The 22,147-nt window shown below is 45.0% G+C and overlaps 1 protein-coding gene across 1 annotated transcript in view; it reads right to left on the reverse strand.

The window, feature by feature from the left end:
* Positions 1–22,147, reverse strand: part of VAPB (VAMP associated protein B and C) — an 82,282-nt gene that overhangs the window by 10,132 nt on the left and 50,003 nt on the right. Inside the window, exons 3-4 of the mRNA XM_033914772.1 lie at positions 17,481–17,584; positions 13,831–13,911 (exon numbers count right to left, since the gene is read on the reverse strand). Of these exons, the coding sequence (XP_033770663.1) occupies positions 13,831–13,911; positions 17,481–17,584 (185 nt within the window). The remainder of the gene's footprint in view (positions 1–13,830; positions 13,912–17,480; positions 17,585–22,147) is intronic.

Below are 22,147 nucleotides of genomic sequence, written 5' to 3' on the forward strand. Positions count from 1 at the left end.
TGAAAGAATAACTGTTCTCCTTAACTCTCCGCGCCCAGGGCTCCGTCTCAGCACCGTCAGGAGAGGGCTACTTCCAACCGCCACAGCTCCAGAATTGACCGGCACCAGCCTCCCACCAAAATCAGTCTTCTTTTTACTTTTTTCTTTTGCCGTTGGCCAGTTCAAATATTCAGCAGCCCGCACTAGCACAGAGAAAAGCTGGCGAAAAAAAAATCAACAGTCTTACTTGTCTCCTTCCCCTCAGGTCTTTCCTCAGTGCCGGCGGAGAAAGTATTATCAAATAGTCTTCCTTTACTGTATTTTACTTTCAATGTCACTCTTTATAATACAAAAAGAAACCGGCAAAAGAATAACTGTTCTCCTTAATTCTCCGCGCCCAGGGCTCCGTCTCAGCACCGTCAGGAGAGGGCTACTTCCAACCGCCACAGCTCCAGAATTGACCGGCACCAGCCTCCCACCAAAATCAGTTTTCTTTTTACTTTTGCCGTTGACCAGTTCAAATATTCAACAGCCCGCACTAGCACAGAGAAAAGCCGGCAAAAAAAAAAACAACAGTCTTACTTGTCTCCTTCCCCTCAGGTCTTTCCTCAGTGCCGGCGGAGAAAGTATTATCAAATAGTCTTCCTTTACTGTATTTTACTTTCAATGTCACTCTTTATAATACAAAAAGAAACCGGCAAAAGAGTAACTGTTCTCCTTAACTCTCCGCGCCAGGGCTCCGTCTCAGCACCGTCAGGAGAGGGCTACTTCCAACCGCCACAGCTCCAGAATTGACCAGCACCAGCCTCCCACCAAAATCAGTCTTCTTTTTACTTTTTTCTTTTGCCGTTGGCCAGATCAAATATTCAACAGCCCGCACTAGCGCAGAGAAAAGCCGGCAAAAAAAAAAAAAAAACAACAGTTTTACTTGTCTCCTTCCCCTCAGGTCTTTCCTCAGTGCCGGCGGAGAAAGTATTATCAAATTTTCTCTGTTGGTAAATATTTATAAGTTTTATCAATCAGCATTGATTTTTCTGTCAAAAATCAACTCGAAGGGGAGAATTTTTAATCATTTGTTGCCTAGTTGAGAGGAGCGTCGCGATCACACGTCCATTTGTGTGCGCGGTAAGCCACGCCCCCCCCAGGCTCAGATCTTTGACTGAAGAAATGATCCGCTTTCTCTTTCCTTGGCCATGAAATCAAAGCGGGGTCAACCCCAGCACTGCCCTATGGTTTGGAAAGATGCTGAGGATAGGACTTACTCACCTGGATCCAAAGTCTATCTGCTGAGGAAGTCAGCTTGAACATAGTCGACTCGCACCACATGCGCTGCTGACAGTGCCTGTAGGTGGAATTCTGCCCACCGAAAAAGAAGGTAGGTTTCCTGAGCAAGAGAGGTGTTATTGGTCCCTTCCTGGCAACTGACATAGACTACTCCCATCACATTGTCGGAGAAGACCCTGACCGCTTGGCCCTCCAGAGTCTTCTGCAATCACATCACAGCCAGCAGAATGGTTCTCAGCTCCAACCGATTGATTGACCATTTCCGCTGAGTGTCCCAACACCCCTGAATGGGACAACGATAGCAGTGGGCTTCCCAGCCTTGAAAGCTGGCATCAGTCAAGACTACAATCCAGTAGGCAATTCACAGTGGAACGCCCTTGCAGAGTGACTGTGGGAAAAGCCACCAAGCCAGGGAAGACAGGTCTGTAAAGCATCCCTGTGTGGAGCACAGCGAGAGAGTAAGGCATGCTGGAGAGAATGCATGTGCGCCCTTGCCCAAGGACCACATCCAACATGGCAGCCATGGACCCCCGGATCTGAAGATAGTCCTACGCCAAAGGAGTTGGCTGTTCCAGAAGGGAAGAAATCTGAGCACAGTTTCTGGCTGCATGCTTCTGGAAAATAGATGTGACACAATTGAAGAGAACATTCAGATATTCCAAAGACTGCAGGGGCATCAGATTGCTCTTTCTGTAGTTCACAATCCAGCCCAGATCCACCGTGTGCCGACCCTCGACCAACGGCCAGTCCAAGTAAGGGTGTATCTGCAGACCCAATTTATGTAAGTAAGCTGCCACGACCACCATCACCTTGGTGAAAGTACAGGGAGCTGTTCCCATCCCAAAGGGCAGAGCCAAGATCTGGGAATGATGTTCCAATACATGAAACCACAAGAATTTGCGGAGGGCCGGAAATATCAAAATGTGCAAGTAGGCTTCGTGAATTCTAGAGAGGCGAGGAACTGTCCCAGAGCCACCGCTGCAATGACCAATCATACTGACCCCCATATGAAAGCGTGGGACCTCGAGAGCCACAGTCACATGCTGAAGATCCAAAACAGGCCTCCAATATGCAGAGCCTCTCTTTGGCATGATAGCTTGAGCACGAGAGATCAAGCAACACCGTCTCTATAGCTTGAATATCCAGCAAGCAGTGAATAGTGGCTTGAATCTTGAGCGCTCTGTCCAGCCGACCTGCAGGAGCATCCACAAACCAAGCTGTAAGAGGACGGGCAAATACCAAGTGGGCAAGAATGCTAAGAGTCTGCCCCTTATCTGTAGAGAGTTCTCCCTCAGCCTGGCTTCATTGCACCTTTTTGGCAGAGGGTGTGGAACAAGAGGTGGAGGACTGGGATTGCCTGTAGCCAGCAAACCATTGCTGGGATCCCTGGGAAAATATCTGCGACGTGGCACTCGCATATGGGCATCCACCACAGAATTCAATGAGGTCGTCCAGGTTCATGCCAAACAAGAACTGCCCATTAAAGGAAAGTCTAGCCAAAGCAGCCTGGGAAGTGGAATCACCAGCTCATTGTCTGAGCCAGATCATCCTGCAGGCAGAAATAGAGTACACCAACACTTTTGCCAAAAACCCACATAAGGTCATATAAACTGTCAGCAACATAATCTGATCCAGCCAATAGAAGTTGAGAATGAAGATCCACAGCCTCTCTCCAGCGTGCGCAGCCGAAACAGGCATGTGTAAAAGGACGCAGCCGAAGCAGCTTTTATGCCTAAAGCAGCTGCAAAGAGTCTCCAGAAGACCACATCCACATGGCGTTCCTGCATATCTATAAGCACCACACCACCTTCACTGGATAGAGGTGCACTTAAATCACCTGTGCAACCAAAGAATACATCCTAAGTTGACCCAGGATCTGCTGGCACTCTTGTGCCAGAGGATACAAGTGAGACATGGCTCTCAGTAACCTAAGAGCACCTTCAGGAGAGGCATGCTGCTCCAAGATTAGAACGCTCATATCAGGGTGCCAGGAAAAGGAAGCAGACTACAAGTGCATACCATAAAGCCAGTAGAAAAAAGTGGATGAGCCGGATGAGTGACTAAATTCAACTCCTGCAAAGACTCCAAAATAAGAACCGGCAAAGCCGCAGACAAACGCAGAACTGTAGGAACGTCCCCTGATTCCAAAACCCCTGAGGGATCTGCAGATCCAGCCCACAGTCCCTGGACCCCTGGCCTGGGAAGCATGTGCCTGTACATAAGGATTTCCCAGATCAGGATCAGGCAGCGCAAGAATAGCAGCAGATTGAGCTGAGGATGTGCCCATAGAAGCACCACCACTGAGATGCATCCAAGGTAGAGTGGGACAGCGCAGGGGAAGAACGGTGGCTTTGAAACACATTTCACAAATGTTTCATAAATTCCGAGAAAGCCTTTGGCTCCTGGGGGTAGAGTCACCCCCAGATGACTTAACTTTGTGATTCTTAGACTGTGAAGGATCCACAGCCTGGCACACAGAACTAGCAGCCATGCCAAGTCACCGAGAATAAAGAAATCCGCCCCACCAGGCTAGCTGAGCATTTTGTCACTTGTTTAAGTATAGGAGAGGCTAAGCTTGGCGCTGCTGTCTCTCCTGGCTATGTCATGTGTTACATGGTGCAAGGACGCTCTTAAGGCACTAAATTTGTGCAATCCTGGCAAAAATTCACATTAGGAAAGCCCAAAGACTCCATCCCAATATGTTTTGAGGCACAAACTGCAGTTTTGGAGCAGGGAGTTTTTTCCCCCCCTAAAGATTGCTAAAAATCCAAGATGGCCAAGAAATTTGTCAAAATCGTGATATTTTCCACATTAATCAAAGTGCAAAAATGGCGATTTTAGGATTTTTCAGGTGGGGGAACACAAGAGGACATGCAAAAAACCCTTAAAACTTTGATTTTCAAACCTCCCCCGATTCACCTCACAGGCTATTACAGCCATTACTCACTGTGATCTGCTCTGAGAATGTGCTGCAGCCTGCCTCAGTTCTCTTACAGTAGCTGGAATTAGAGAATCACTGCCTCAAGCTAGGAATGCCTCTTCAATGCTGATCTTCAGACTACTAGTCAGACACTATGCCTGACTGCACCTCTACCTTTGCGGTTCAACGGACGCGCAGAGATGAGAAGATATAGCTGGTATCCTGTGAGACACCACCGAGTCTCCTACGGATGTCCAACAGCCTGCGCTCAAACCTTTTGTTCGCTAGAAGGAGAAATATGGGGACAACCCCAAGCTCCTGTGAAGTAAATGCAGGTTGGCTGACAGGTACCACCTGGGATTGACCTGTCAGCTGTAGACCAAAGTCTTTGTAATCTCATTGCAGGCAGAGCTGAATAATCGCAACAAGCACAAGAAACCCCGAAAAAAAGGATGAAAAAACACTGAATAAAACAACAAAAGGGAGCGAGCACACTACTTCTGGCTCGCATGCAAAAGGGAAAACCTGTAGGTGAAGCTAAGGAGCCCAATGAAGTACAACAGAGGCACAAAGAAAAATATCCAGAGTAGATGCCTTCTGCAGATGGCATGCAGCCATGGGGACACAACCCATCTGTCTAGAATGTCTCACCTATAGCACTGGAAAAGCTTTTATGCCGTGGTGAAGATGGCTGCTAAACTTACAATTTGCACCAAAGAGGAACAATCTGTCATATGTTTTTTGTGGGCAGAAGGTGTACTGGCAGCAGAAATTCATCATTGCACATGTGCTCAATATTGGGACAAACTTCTCTCTCGTAGAGTCATCTATGAGTGGATAGAAATGTTTGAAAATGGCCATACTAATGTTACTGATGCAGAGCGCTCTGGGATGGTCAGTGACAGCCACTACCATGCAGCCTGAAGAGCCCTGCAGCTGATTCACAAAAACAGAAGAATTATGGTTGATCAGATGGAAGAAAAACTGAAATGTCAGTGTTGGACCTGCATATTCCCCAATTCATGACAGCCTTAACTTCCATAAAGTGTGTGCCAGGTGGGTGCCTAAGGAGCATGCCTAAGGAGCATAAGCACTTAGACATTTGTTTCCAATACTTGGCCCGTTATCATGAAGGTGGTGAAAACTTTCTGCAGAAGATAGTCACCAGTGATGAAAAACGAGTTCACCACTATGAACCAGAAAGCAAGCGGCAGAGTATGCAATGGAAACACCCATCATCTCCTGTGGCAAAGAAGGAAAAATTATGTTCTTACCTGTTAATTTTCTTTCCCTTAGACGCAGCAGATGAATCCAGAGACCAATGGGATAGCCCACATCTACCAGCAGGTGGAGATAGAGAAACTGATTAACAGGTGGTCCTATTGGCTGGCACTCCTCCTGTCTCATCAGTATAGCTCCTTGCCCAAGCACATTTAACCATCAATAGGCATAGCATGTAAAAAACTTCTTTCCCAGAACAAATCGCAAAAGGCAACGATACAGAATACAACCATCAACAACAACCAATCACGAAAGTCGCACACGAAAAAACCGACAGCCAAATACCAGAAAGGGTGGGGCTCTGGATTCATCTGCTGCGTCTAAGGGAAAGAAAATTAACAGGTAAGAACATAATTTTTCCTTCCCTAGCAACAGCAGCAGATGAATCTTGAGACCAATGGGATGTAGCAAAGCAATCCTTAATCAGGGTGGGAAGCAAACGCCGGCTCCGCAACAACCGACGCACTAAACGCATCTACCGCATGCGCCCCCCACATCCAACCAGTAATGCCGAGAGAAAACACTCTCGGAAGACCAAGCAGCCACGAGACAAAACTCCTCCAAGGAAAAAACCTCTGGACCGAGTCCAAGAAGTAGCCACCGCTCTGGCGGAATGGTCATGAAGTGCTTTCGCCAATCGCTTTCCTGCCATCAAGCAAGCATAAAGGTAATCTAAACAACTAAAAGTCATGAGAAACCTTGCTCACTGAGAATGTTACGCACTTTCAAAGAATGCAGTGAATAAAAGCACCGCTCCCCATTTCCCCTCCCCGGAAGAAGGAAGGAAAAGTGAGCGTGCCATAAAAGAAAGGATGACACCTCCTTAGGAATAATTGCGGCACCCTCTGAACTGATACCCCAGAGTGTGGAAATCAGAAATAGGAATCCCCGCTGAGCAACGCCAGCAACTCGGAAACTGCAGAGCCGAAACCATGGCCACAAGACACCCCGTGTTCCACAGCACAAGGAGGAAATGAAGTCCTCGGTAAACAGCAAGGAAGAACTTGAAAATTGTACTCCGGACAGGGCTTTCCAAGAGGGGTACAAATATACCATACTCCAGTTAGGAACTGAACTACATGAAGCTGAGAAGTAATCGAAGAGCCATATACCTAGCCCTTGTAACAAAATAAGAATGGCACTTGAAGCTGAAGGGAATTGAACGCTAAGCCCTTGGCCATACACCTGTGCCAAAAAGGAACCATGGAAGGGAGCAAAGTTGAGAAGTATCCAAGAAAGGCAAAAAACCTCCAACAGGAAGCAGAAGCCACAGGCAATAGTCTGCAGCGCCTGGATAAGAGAAGAAACAACCTGCTCCGCATAACCCTTACACGTCAGTCATGACCTCACAAAAGCTAGGTCGTAATACCAAAGAAGTACGAATATCCATGTTGATCGGACCCCAGGCGAGCAAATCTGGAGATACCAGGAAACTTTTAAGTCTGGCTGACGAAAGACTCATCAGATCCACACAGCAAGGATGGCGCAGCCAAGCCAGAGATTCTACCAATACTGTGCCCGGAAAGCGAGCATGAGATGTCAAATCCCAGCCAACATCAGCCAGGGGTAAACACTGAAAAAGAGAACCAGAGGTGAGAAAGAAGCCACGCTGTTACCCCTCTAACTCCCACTCCCTGTGTCCGCCGAAGAAGCTAGGAAGCATAGAATTGCGAGACGAGGCCATGAGGTCTAGCTCCAGGAGATCTCACGTCCATAACAAGAGCTGGCACGCCTGAGCCAAAATTCCCAATATCCAGGATGTAGAAAATACACTACTACCAACGTGTACACGTCCTAGAGCGTACACAGTGCTGTACACTGCAACATACAATAAACGGGCCATGCTCAGATTCCACGGAAAGAAAGACTATCCAAACCCTTTGCCTGACCCGTAAAATGAGCCGACAACAGAAGAGGAAGAAGAGGGTTCACCTATTGAAGCAGAACAATAACTGTACCTGGCAACCGAGTACATCACCACTGCCCAAGCTGTAGAGAAATCTCCCCATCACAACACTTACTGAAAAGACCCTCAGCGGTATTTAGTAAGAAGGGTCTGAAGCTCCAGAAAGGTAGCCAGACCCTGCTCAAGAGTAGAAGAATGAACAAGTACTGAGGCGCCTCATAAGACCAGACTCCTGGAGCTGAGGATGGAAGGCACCGAGCCCCCCAACCCGACAGCTAGGGATGTAAAGAGGCCCTGAGCCAGTCCAGTAAAGACCTAGGTATGCCATTTAAAAGAAAACTCTTGCTGAGCCATCAAATCATACAGAGAGGTGCATGAGGAGCCAACCAAATAATTGGAGCCCTGACATACCGGGAACCACTGGAACAAAAGCGACTGCTGTAACGCGACAATGGGAAGGCAAGCCGAAGTTCCCAGTGGAGTCAGCAACATGGATCCTATAACCTGCACAGAATCCCAGACGCTGGGTCATGGGGACCAAAGAAGAATGCAAATGCGAGACCGTGACTCATCACCCTAGTCTCTGTGAAGAACACATACCTCTTTTATAGGACTAAAACCTCTCCTCGATATATCTACCAATAGTACAGGAGAAAAGAGCGCTGTGCAAATTCGAAGATTCACATCCAAAGATCTGAGGAAAAGAAACCACCTAGTTCGTGTCAATCAAATGGCCCGACTGGAAGACATCCAAATCAAGCAATCATTCAAGAATAAATAAGGTGAATCACCTGGTAGCGCCAAAACCGCACCACCGCCTACATTTTCTAAAATGTGCCTGAAGCCTTGGGTAGGTGAAAAGGCATGAGCCAAAACCGAAAGCGCTGCTGAAAGAGAGGCAAGCAAACCTAGTGCTGACACGGAGACCATAGTGAAAATTTAAATATTCTCCCAGAGTGTCTGCAGAAACGTGTAACCCTGAGAAACTAATTCAGCAGAATGGGATCCAATGCCCATATGTCCCTAAAAGGAAAAACGCACTATATGAAAGCTAGAAATGCCTCCAACCCCCAAAGGCCGAAGAGCTGTCCTTCGCCACCTACCATAGCAAGAACCCAAACCCAAAGAAAAATCATAGGGATGGAACTAACTGCCAAGTTATGGATTCCATGAATGCCACCCCTCCAATACTATATCATTAATTGGATGCTGTCTATCCCGCCAATACTTTTCAGTTCTTGGTGGATTACCACAAGAGTTAGCCTCAGCACTGCCATGGAGAAAACATGGGTAAAAGAAGTATGTGGCGGAATCATGGAGGGCAATCAGGAATCGTGAGATCATTTAACAAATGTCTGGAAAAGAAACCGGAAAAGCGGCAAAGACAGGTCGACCAGAGTGAGGCGCTATCAAGCTAATGGCGATATATCGACTACAATAAATGCCAGTAATGCCCCTAGACCGTCCCATTTAGGGGCCAGATTTGAAAAGAGAGAGCGCCTGCATGCAGCTCGGGTACAGAAAGAATCGGAGCGGAGTAGCCTTTACCATGAACTAGGGGAACGCCAGAAATGGCCTGTTCAATAGCGTAGGAACAGGAAAAGCATAGGAAAGGAATAAAGGTATTCCCCCCACCATAAGCGGACAAGTTCCGCCAGGGCACCTAGCACAGCCGCCCCAAAACTGTTCCAATCCCGAACACCAAATAGTACCACTAATAGCCAAGTCTATAGCGCCACCAGACCCATGCAGTGCTGTATAAATGCACAAAGAAGCCTGAAAATATGCAATGCAGTAAATCCATGCCATGCATGGACCCCGGGAGAGAGTAAGAGATACCCCTGAATAGAAGACACGCTTACCTCTGATCGCACTCTGCAGCGCTCTGCCTTCCCCTGACACAGGCCAGAACAAGCAGAACCTGGAAGCAGGGAACAGAACCGAGTCTTCCTCCAAAACGCCCTCATGCAGATCAGAATGGGCCACAATGAAGAGGAAGTGGCTGCGACTCAAATGCCCACTCATGAGAACCAAAGAACCCACTGAGGCCGCCCGCAGCACGAACAGCAAAGCCTCCCCGATTGAACATAACAAGAGGGACATGCGATCCCGCGGAACCTTGAACCAAGGCCGCGCTGGAGAAGAGGAAGAAGAAGAGCGCCAAAGCAACGGCATACTGCAGGGAAAAAACACACTGCGTGCCTCCCGCCCGTCCTGCGATGCCAGCAAGCAACTCGGGAGAAAAACACACTCCGAGCTCACGCGGCTCAGCAGCAGCTGGAAACCGCCCATGCCTCCGACCCCGAAGTCACCGGGGCCGCGGCAGACGGGAAGCAAAGCCAGTGGTCAATGAAACTCCCTGAACACTGTGGCGGTCCCACCAGCGCAGGAGCACGAGCGCGAGCCCCATGCTCGCCAGAAGATACCAGCCCCAGCATGCCTGAAAATCAGCTTACCGGAGTAAACAAGCAAAACCCAGCCGCAGTACACCCTGACGCAGGACAGGTCCGAGGAGAACACCAGTAATACCGTTTAACAAGGAGAAATGTGCCTGCTCCATAGAGCGGCCGTAATAACACCCCTGTCGCTAACTGCCACACAATTGAAAAACGCCGGGGCACGCAGTAAACACAATGGCGCGAAGCCACGACGTGCTCTACAGGGCAGTAAACAAACATGTGCTTCCCGCGCGCGGGAATGGAACAACTCTTCCAAGTAACCCGAAGTATATACCCGGGCCCTTCCTTGAATACAATACACCAATCCGTCATACCTGACAGGCAAGAAAACAGTCACCACCGCACCGAATTCAGCGCGGCAACGAGAAACCACAAAATCGCCATGCCACACCAGACAGGACAAAACCCGCACACGCACAGTTCCAACCATGTGAGCAAATATTTACAACCTCGGTTTCAGTGCAGATAGATGCCTGAAATACCGGTCTCTCAGCACATGCAGGGTAGAAATGCAATTCAGCCCATGTGGTCTCTCTCTTTTTTTTTTTTTTTTTAAGGGAAAGAAGAAATGAGAGACCAAGGCAGGCCCTCTATCACTGGAGGGAGGGTGAGGCAGGGACAAGGGAGGGCCCAAATGTAACCTCTAAAGCCGGCACCGTCCAGCCGGACACCCCTGTCTCACTGAAGAGGGAAACCTCAACAGGAGAAATAGAAAAGCAGTCTCACTGAAGAGCCCTCAACAGGAGAAATTAGTTATCCAGCCATCGCCATAATCCAGGAGCTAGTTGAACAGCGACTTGCACCTGCTGGGAGATAGAACATACTGATGAGACAGGAGGAGTGCCAGCCAATAGGACCACCTGTTAATCAGTTTCTCTATCTCCGCCTGCTGGTAGATGTGGGCTATCCCATTGGTCTCTGGATTCATCTGCTGCTGTTGCTAGGGAAATTCAAGATGCAGCAGCTGACAAGAGAGTCAATGTTAACGGTCTTCTGGGATTCTCAAGGGCCTATTCTTGAAACCTACCAGGAAAGGGGAACAACTGTCACAAATGCAACCTATTGCGATATGCTAAACCCACTATCTGCTCCCTCGGCTTTCCGTATCACCTCTATGCTGATGATTCCCAGATCTACGATCTACTGTACTTCTCCACATCAAATCTCTCTACAGGAATCCAGGCCCAAGTCTCAGTCAGCCTGTCAAAAAATGCTGCCTGGATGTGTTACCGCCATCTAAAACTGAATAGGATTAAGACTGAGCTCCTTATCTTACCGCCTAAACCCACTTCCCCCTGTTATCTACATCTGTGGACAATTCTTCCCTGTCTCATCGGCTTGCAAATTCAGGGCTATCTAACTCCTCTCTCTCCTTCTCCGCTCAGATCCAATAAACTGCTAAAGCCCATCGCTCCTTCCTCTATAATACTACCAAAATCTGATCTCTCCTTTCTAAGCACTCTACCAAAATCCTTATCTACACTTTCAATAAGGACTACTGCAACTTCTGCACAACCATCTCTCTCCCCTTCAATCTGTGCCATATTCTGTCGCATGACTTATATTCCATGAGAGCTGCTATGCTCACATTACCCCTCTCCTCAAGTCACTTCACTGGCGCCCTATCCATTTCTGAATACAGTTCAAACTCCTCATACTGACTTACAAGTGCACTTACTCTGAAGTCCTTCAATATCTATCCATATTTCTCTCCCTCATGCTTCTACCCCATGAACTCCATTATTGGACAAGTTCCTCTTATCCATACCCTTCTCCCCCACTGCCACTTTCAGACTCTGTCCCTTCTATCTTGCTGCATCATATGCATGGAACAAACTGCCTGAGTCATTATGTCAGGCGCAGTCTCTGAAAGTATTCAAATCCAACCTCAAAAGCCCACTTTTTCATTGCTGACTTCAACTACTAACTCCCATTCACCATAAAATTACCTATGTTCATCCTATCATTTTCTGCAAAAACAACTCTCCAATCCCTATATGTCCTGTCTATCCAATTAGATTGTAAGCTCTTCTGAGCCAGGACCGTCTATTGCTTGTTGATTGTACACCGCTGCACATGCATGCAGTGCTAAAGGATTGTGTTTGTGAGGAGCTAGCTAAACTAAAGATGACCAAAGCAATGTGGCTGGATGGTATACACCCAAGGGTACTGAAGAAACTTAGGGAAGTTCTGGCGGAGGAGGACTGGAGAAAGAAGAATCTGGTCCCTCTCCACAAAAGTGGAAGCAGGGAAGTAGGGACTTCTGTGGCAAATAAGTTAATGGAAATGCTTTTAAAACATAGAACAGTGAAGTTTCTGTAATTCAGTGAATTACAGGACCTGAGACAAAGTGAATTCACTAGAGGCAGGTCTTGTTAGAGAAATCTAATCAATTTCTTTCACTGGGTGACCAGAGAATTGGATACAGGAAGAGTGCTTGATTTGGTGTATTTAGATTTTAGCAAAGTGTTTAACGATGTGCCACACAAGCATCTAATAAATAAACTAAGTGCCCTCGGTATGGACCTGGAACTGGTGGAGTGGAAGGCATCACTCTGAGGAAAGGGATGTAACCAGTGGTTTGCCTCAGGCTGTCTGAGAAGATTTGCCTTTTTGCGGATAATACCAAAATAAGAAATAGAGTAGATACCCTTGATGGTGTGGATGACATGAGAACTAGTGAAGCTTGAGGAATGTAGCAGCTAAGATTTAATGCTAAGAAATGGAAGGTCATGCATTTGGTCTATAGAAACCCAAGGGAACGGTACAGATAGGTGGAGAAGAACTTTTGTGCACAAAAGAGGAGCAGGACTTGGGTGTGATAGTACGTGACAATCTTAAAATGGCCAAATAAGTTGAAAAGGTGACTGCAAAAGCTAGAATGATGCTTGGGTGCACAGGGAGAGGAATGGCCAGTAGAAAAAAAAAGAAAAAAGGAAGGCGATATTGATGCCCCTGTTAAAACTCTGGGGAGACCTCATTTAGAATAGTGTACAATTCTGGAGACCACACCTTCAAAAGGATATAAACAGCATGAAGTCGGTCCAGAGGAAGGCTACTAAAATGGTCGGTGGTCTGTGTCATAAGGCATATAGGGACAAAGATATCAATATGTACCCTTTGAAGGAAAAGCAGGAGAGGGGCGATACGATAGAGACATACTTACGTGGCATAAATATGCATGGGGAGAGTCCTTCAATTGAAAGGAAACTCCAGAGTGAGGGCATAGGATGAAGAGGTGATAGGAAATAACTTTTTTATAAAAAGGGTGGCATATAAATGGAACCTGGTAGAGGTGGTGAACACAAAGACTGTCTTAATTCAAGAAAGCATGGGACAGGCAAGTGGGATTTCTTAGGGAGAGGAAGAGATGGTGCATGCTGCAGATGGGCAGACTGGATGGGTCATTAGGGTTTTTTGTCTGCTGTCATGCTTCTATGTTTCTAACATTCAGGAATTCAGTAAATATGCCATTTCAAATTTCAAAAATCATTACAAGAAAATTTGCACAGTAAAATATGGAGAGGGAATAGAAGAATAAATGAAATATGGTAGTGACCACCTACAGAGAATACCTAGTGAGCTCAAGCGCTACATCTATAGGGAACCATTCTTGTCTGAAACAATTCATATTGGTTATTCTGTGCTTAAAGGTTCATTGGTGAATTACTTCAACTTTAGCTCAGAAAATCTATCAAGGTTTCTATGTGAATATTTGATGCTCTAAATTAGCCACACCAATGAAGGACTAGCACTAGAGTCATTTGCACAACTGCTCTTGGTTCTGAAACTGGCACCATGTAAAAATTGTCATGCAAAAGTAAAGCGATTAAAACAAAAGGAAATAGCAAGATAAAATGACAACATACCGAAAGGATAACAAAGGACAGGGGTCTGATGCTGGTTCATATGAACTAGTATGAAAAAGGCACTAGTATTATTAAACTACCTCTATTATCCAACTTAGGAGAGAAGAACAACAAAACAAACACTCTACTTACAGGTTTATCATTTTCTGTCGGTAGCTCAAACACACATCTTAGTTTAGAATCCATAAGTTCCTCTGGCTTTGCTTCTTTCCACTGAAATATTTAACATACTAATCAGAATTGCAAGTAGCAAATCTGCCAAGTTCATTTCCTATAGCAGATTAGGTTTACTGTTATTATAGGTGGCAATGAAGAATGTTAAGGAATATTACTAGATACACTTTATAGAATAGACCAGTATTTTTCAACCTTTTTACACCTATGGACCGGCAGAAATAAAACAATTATTCTGTGGACCGGCGGTTGAAGAACACTGGGCTAAATCGTGGGCCAGACCCTGTCCATCTCTACCCAATCTCCACCCCAGACCCCGCCCCCAGAATAGTACTAATTGTAACACTATTTTTTCCATTCATTTTTCACAGATACACAATATAATCTTATTAACAACACATAATGGTTAACCACAAAATTAAACTACACAAAGCACACTGACAGCAGATGTAAATTCTCAAAATTGACATAATTCAAAAATAAAATCATTCCCCCCTCCCTTCATGCTATGGCTTACCTTCTGGCCTGCTCCCGCCTGGCCATTTTATGCCGCCCCCGGTATTATCTTCAGGCCGGCTCCCTCTTCCTCACTGACGCAGTGCACAAAGCTGCGGGCAGCAGCTCCTTGCGCATCCCATGCCTCATCTGGAAGCCTTCCCTCTGACGTTGCAACGTCAGAGAGAAGGTTTCCAGTTCAGGTGCAGGACGCACGTAGGAGCCATTGCCCATGGCTTTGTGCACTGAATCAGTGAGGAAGAGGGAGCTGGTTTGAAGATAACGCCGCATCGATCGCACTGTGGACCAGCGGTTGAAGAACACTGTTTTGGGCCTGATGCACGTGCTGGCCCTGTGGACCGGCAGGAAATTTCTGTGGACCGGCACCGGTCCACGGACCGGTGGTTGAAGAACACTGGAATAGACCAAGCATATTGTGGTCTCAATTGCAAACATCCTGTGCAAGACACATACCTACCAGGGGCCACTGAAAAGTTGTCAGCCCAGCCAAGAAGAGAATGATGTGGAATGAAACTTACAACTTATTCCATACTTTGACACTTTGTTTCAATGATATGAAATGAAAAGTGTAAAGAAAAGTGTGGAATAACTTGTCATTGATTTTCAGGGCTCCACATCATTCTCTTCTTAGCTGGGCTGACACCTTTTCAGCAATCCCTCGTAGTACCAAACTACACTTCTCCCTCCCTATTCATGGGGGATAGGGGCAGAGCTGGCCCACGAATAGGGAAAATTTGCAAATAACTTTTGGGCCGGCTCTGACCCACCCCTGGACTTACCTGGTGGTCTAGTGATGACGCGGGGCAGGAGTGATCTTCCTACACTCCCCATGCAGAGCCGTGCTGTGAGTTCCCTTGATCTCATGAGACTACAACAGGAACTCCTGGGGCAGCTGCTCACCTCCGCCTCCAACGGCCCCCCTCCCAGGTAGTAAAGACCCAATATCTGACCAGAAAAGGAGGGAGCACCCAAAAAATCTTTTGGAAAAAAAGGGGGCCTCAGTTAAAGGGTTTCATGGATACAACAAAAAAAACTCCAAGCAAGTGCTACATTTCCAAAATATAATTTAACTCAGTTCTATCAGATATACAGATTTTCAATTAAGGTCTACTCCCAGCAGACTGAACTCATTCATAAAGGTGTGCATTCAAAGCACATCAAAACACTAGCACTGCTTGTTTCAAAAATAGGAAAGAAGAGGTACTTAGCTTAGTTAAATTATATTTTGGAGTTGTAGCACTTGATTGGAGTTTTTCTGGGGTACCCATGAAGTCCTTTAACCGAGGCCTCCTTTTCTCTCAAATTTTTTTTGGGTGCTCCTTCTTTTCTGGTCAGATATTGGGTCTTTACTACCTGGGTAACCTGTATTTATAAATCTGTATATATAATTATTTTGAGATACATGTAATTGAAATCACCCATTATTATTATACTGTTGCCCATTTTTCCAGGTTCCTAATCTCTGAAAACATTTTTTCATCTGTCTGCTCATTTTGTCCTGGGGGACGGTAGTATAACCCTACCTTTATATTTCTTCCCTTCACACATGGAATTTCTATCCATAAGGGATTACACACTGCTTTCTATGTTATGCAGAAGGTTTATTTGATTTGATTCAATTCCCTCTAACATATAGCGCAACCCCTAAATAGACAATTTTTTTTAAAAGACAAAAAACCAGTTCACGAGACTCCACAGAATCTACACTGCCCCTAGAGGACTATTAAACCGGCACTGACTACACAAGTTGCTCATCCATCTGCCGAGACTGAACATACTGGTTAGGCTAGGACTGCACAAAGAGTATATGGAATGTAAAAGGTTAAGTGTTCTCAGACTCCATCTACCGGTGGAGGAGCATAACCCAAGCATAAGCGTCTGGACCGGGCTGGAGGGCTAACGAGGAAATATGTGATTTTTTTTAAAAAAATATTTGAATACTTAGTGAAACGGAGGCTATTCATTTCTATTTTCAAATTCTTATATACTGTAATAAAAACCAGTGTTCTATCAATGCCACATTTATACAAAAATTACAAAATTTATACATAAAACCACAATGCTCTTCCTTAAAAGGATCGTTTTAATAAATGCTGGTCAGGATTGAAATTTTTCCCCCATGTCAATTTACCTGATTCAAAATCCACAACAGGAGGGGGAGAGAAAAAAATAAAAAAGAATCAATCCTAGGTTAGGAAAAAGCCAGATCTTTACACCATTTCAAAATTCATTGTAGTCTATTTTTAACCTTATATCAGGAGGTATCTTGTTTTACCATTCTGGTGCCATTATAGAAAACATCTGTGCCTGTGGTTTTTCCTTATGCACCTTACTGTAGGGTGCACTAATACAACCTCATTTGGACTATTGAAACACTTTGTATCAAGGCCACCAAAAACTCAATTGAGTAAACTACAGCTTATTCAAAATACTTTTTAAGCTACTCTATGGCACCAAATATGACCATGTCACTCCTCTCCTGAAAAGCAGACACTGGCTAAGGTTCTTACTATTACACACCAGGTATTTTATATACTGGCTTCCTACCTTCCTATTTAGCCTTACTCCACATGCACCTCAGCAAACTTATTAGCAATACCACCTCTCCCTCATCTCTCTCTCTCATCTACAAATTGTCACAGCTGCACTTTATACACTTTTTTTCAGTGTACCGGCCAATTGCTTCAGAACAGCTTACCCTCAGACATAAGATCAGACACCTCATTTAAGATTAAACTCTCTTCAGCGACCTACTACTTTGAGCAGCCATTCCCCTTGGAGTTAATACACCTTACTTCTACAGCTTGCTGATGCTTTGACCATCAGGAAATGTACAATGTACCTGGTTGTAAGTCCATCAGGACATGTGCAATGCATCTGGTTATAACAGACTCCTTGTTTAATTGTTAACCATAATTTTTTGCATCTAACTATGCCCTTATTTTTTTTAATTATAAACCATTTAAATTCTACAAAGTTTGCAGGATATCAAATATGGAATAGGTTTATTTCCACTTACATACATAAATTGCATATGTAAAACACACAAGATTATGTAAACCTGTTACTTAGAAAAATATTTTGATACTTACAACTGCTTCCATATCTGAAATATCAGATGGGGCAAAAATGGACTGAACCATGAACTTGTGTTTGCTCTTCTCATTCGGGTCATAGTCAAAGGGCTGCAGCATCACTAAGAAAAAATAAAAAAATAATTAAAAAAATAAAAGTCAGAAAGAATCACTGACTGGATAGGATCAGCAGTTACTTTGGTTTGGTTTGTCATTCAAATTAAGAAAACTGGAAAATATAGGTAAACTGCCTAATATAAAAAAGTTTTGGTTTCCATTATGTTTACACAAAGTTAATAATGTAAAATTATGCAAGTGACCCATTCAATAAATGCTTGGCAACATGCGGTACGTGTTGTGGCAGCATCTTAAATCTCTCCCTCACCCCTGCAGTCTCTAGCAAAAATCAGAACAGGCACAGAAGCTAGGAGGGGCACAAGCACAGGAGCAGCGGTTTTTGCTGAAATGTCGAGCTATTTCTTCTGCCCTCTGACCCTGCCACCGGAGCAATTTTCATAGAAAATGTAGTAAATATCAGGAAAGAAAAAGTAAATTAATAAAGAGCTTACGATTTGAAAGCTATGAAACTTGTTCTTGCATTAAACACTGGGCAAACTTGTGATCAAAGCAATGCAGTCTCTAAAGCTCTGTTTTAGGAAAACTGTAAATTCTATATGTACTGCACCCATTTCAACCCTTGCTTTGCTCTTCTTATGGCAAAAGACATCCCTGCTGATTAATCCCATTGGGTAGGTAACAATTCAACTTCAGTTATACTCCACCTCGCAAAAGCTCTCTGCACCCATGCACCCCCCAAAAAAGGAAAAACATACTGGGCCAGATCTGTCAGATTGTAAGCTTCAAGAAGCAGGGACTGTGTGCAGTGTATGAAGCACTGCATACATCTACAGCATGGGTACTTGAGTTTTAGAATTGCCAAAATGGCGAAGAACTTAGTCACAAGAATTTTGGGCAGCTGCAATTCTGGACAGGTCCTCCATTTCTCACCAACCCCATCTCCCAGCAGTGACCTCTGGTATTCGCGGGAGCAGAGCTGTACCTGCTCACTACAACCAGGGTGCTTGGGCAGAAAGGACATGTGCGCTGTTCCATGCAGTGCCTATGAGGGTGTCTTCAGGAGCCTGCCTTGTCCTCCCTCATAGATACCACCCAGGGAATCCCACATCCCTATAATAAGGAGAATAGGTACGTTTAAAATTACTAGCACTAGAATTACATACCCAAACAAATAGGCAAAACTGCCCACCCTGTTCTACAAATGCACCCCACTAAAAGAAAACAAGAAAAAGAAAAAAAAAATGGAAGAAAGAGACCTCAGTTATTCTTCAAGGGTCTAAAAAAAACTCCCTTTAATAACTGAAAACCACTCATTTTCCTTCCTGCACCGACTCACGTTTTACTTCAGTGTATCTGTGATCAATATTTCCACTTGCCAATAAAGAAGCTCATAGCAAACAGGGCTTGGGCAAATCACACCATGGGCTAGATTCACTAAGATCGTGTCCCGACCAGTTCGCAAGCGGTCCCTGACCCGATTCACTAACCTTCTGGCCGATCAATCTCCTACCCGATCCGATCATGCAAATGAGGGGAAATGGCATGCATAAATAGGAAGCCCTCGATTCAATAAACAGAAGAAGGAACACCGACTGGGCTTGCCGATCCAAAATGAAGCGACTGCTGAGAACCAGTCGCTCACATCCTGTCCTGCTCTCTGCTGCCCTGAAATCCCAGTCCTGCAGCCCTGAAATCCCAGTATCAAATAAAAAATAAAGCCATCAAAATAAAACATTTTTGGAATGTCTTAAAACACATCTCCCTTGTGCAAAAAGCGCAGTGCGAGTCTATGGGTTTAAAGCAGGGCTGCAAAACGTGTTCTGTTCCATTCTGGCTGCACAAAAAAGTGAAATGATTCCTGAAGTCCACTCGTGGAGCCAGCAAGTACAGCCACTCCCTCCCCCTTTTGTTTTGACCTCAGGCTTGTGTGGAGAGCAAGCACAATCGCGGATCGCATATACAGGCAAAGATGATGGTCTGCGCATGCGTCTGGATCGCTCTGCAGCAATCTGTGGGGTCGCTGTGGGGCGTGCGTCCAATCACATAATTGCATGAGGACTCTGTAGAGAATCGGGCGCCCCGCAAGACTCGGCCAAGGATCGCCCAACAACGGTGAGTTTAGTGAATCTAGGCCCATGCACTTTAAGATTAAAATCACAACTTAGCTTGCAGTTCATAAGAACATAAGAAGCGCCATCTCCGGATCAGACCTTCGGTCCATCAAGTCCGGTGATCCGCACACGCGGAGGCCCTGCCAGGTATACACCTGGCTTATTTTATAGCCAACCATATCTTTATATGCCTCTCTCAAGGAGATATGCATCTAGTTTGCTTTTGAAGCCTAGGACTGTCGATTCCGCAATAATCTCCCCTGGGAGAGTATTCCAGATGTCAACCACTCTCTGTGTGAAGCAGAACTTCCTGATATTAGTCCTGAACTTGTCCCCCCTTAGCTTCATTTCATGTCCTCTTGTCCGTGTCAAATTGGACAATGTAAATAATCTTCTCTGCTCTATTTTGTCGATTCCTTTCAGTATTTTGAAGGTCTCGATCATATCCCCACGCAGTCTCCTTTTCTCAAGGGAGAACAATCCCAGTGTTTTAAGTCGATCCTCATATTCCAGTTTCTCCATACCCTTCACTAGTTTAGTTGCTCGTCTCTGCACCCTCTCCAGCAGTTTTATATCCTTCTTTAGGTAGGGAGACCAATGTTGGACGCAGTATTCCAAGTGGGGTCTGACCATTGCCCTATAAAGCGGCATTATAACTTTCTTTATCATGCCCAACATTCTATTTGCCGCTGCCGCGCATTGTGCCGACGGCTTCAGGGTCCTATCTATCAGTACACCCAGATCCCTTTCTTGTTCACTTTTTCCCAGAGTTGCACCTGACATTCTGTACTCGTATTCCTTATTTTTACTGCCTAAATGCATTACCTTGCATTTCTCCACGTTGAACTTCATCTGCCATTTCTCCGCCCATTTTTCTAACCGACACAAATCGCTGCATTCAGGTTTCCTTCCACCCAGAAGCTGCATCCGGAGACCCAAAAAACTGAAGAACATCATCTCAACCTTCACACTCAAAAGTGCTTTGATTTAATCAACTTCAAAATCACAAATGCCTTGATCCAATAGGGATTCCCTGTTTCGCCATTTAGCTGTGTCAGGGATCTTCCTCCTCACCAACTCTATGGCTTTGAAAAAAATAATAATAATGTCACCGAGATGCTCAGAGAGATCTGTTATCTATGTTAGCAAACTCCTCCCTCTGTGCCCCAACCACCAATCAGATTCTTTCCACAAACTCTAATCACCAGCTGTCCCAGTAACTTCATTTAAAAAAAGGCTGCCCATTCAATATTTCCATTGAATCTCTTAGGGCTTACCAAATCTGGTTCAAATATCCAATGTTGTTTGTGTTGTCGTAACATTTGTCGCCAATTGCCCCGCCACTGCGGTTCCACAATATGCTCCAGCACTTTGCATCTTAATGAATCAAATACATTACAAGCAATGGGATACCACTAGTTCTTCCATGCGGTAAGTGTTCAGACACGATGTTCCAATAATCATGTTTTAATAATAATAGCTTTATTTATATCTCGTCATACCTTTCAGTTCAAGACGGTTTACAACAAGAGAGGCTGCAGGAATGCAGCGAAGTTACATCAATAGCATGAAGTAGGAGTAAACAAATTGGCGTGTAACAATTATATATATATATCAGAAGGCAGGAGCATGCAAGTAGACGTAGAGGAAATCGTTTGAGGAAGTTTAAATGAATTTATCAAATAAATGGGTTTTCAGTAATCTTCTGAATGATTGGTATGACTGAGTTACGGAGTAAGTCACATAAGCATCCTGTAAGTCTGTTCCATATATAACAATGAGCATGGGCACCATAAATGACTCCCTCTGTCAGACATGTGGTATGACTTTTTAGAACTCATTCCTGCTTCGAGATAGATGAATGTATTTTCAGGATTCCACCATTATTGTGCACATCCCTGTTCCCACATCCCCCTTCTGGCTGCAGTGAGCAAGTACAGCCCTGCTCCTGAGAAATACCGGAGGTCATGTGGTTGGGGGGAGGACTTGTCTACGGTACTTCCAAATTCTGGCTACCCAAAATTCTTGTAACCTTAAGTTCTGTGCCATTCTGGCAGCACTGAGATGACAGTGCCAAAACAGCAACACTAAAAAGTCCTGCTTTGTGTAGTAATATATAGAGTGAGGAAAGAATTCTGACAGGTCAGCTGCAATCAATCCATTCCTGGTGCCACTGTTGAATTATGCTCAGAACTAATCTTTGTATATTTGATATTTATTTTAACTTACACTCAATTACAACTTGACACTAAAGCACTGGAAAACATCTGGCTTTTTTGTTTCAGATAAGAAAATACCACAGAAACTTAATGGCAGATAAAGGCAAAATGGCCCTTCCAGAATGTCCATCCAAAGCATTCACTATCCCCATCTCTCCTTAAAATATCCCATGTGCCTGTTCCAAGCCTTCTTAAACTCGCAGCCTTTGTCTACACCACCTCAACCAGGAGGCTAGTCCACACCATCTACCACTCTTTCTGTAAATTATTCCTGAGC

Source organism: Geotrypetes seraphini, chromosome 11 (assembly GCF_902459505.1).
Source record: "Geotrypetes seraphini chromosome 11, aGeoSer1.1, whole genome shotgun sequence".
Classification (NCBI taxonomy): Eukaryota; Metazoa; Chordata; class Amphibia; order Gymnophiona; family Dermophiidae; genus Geotrypetes; species Geotrypetes seraphini.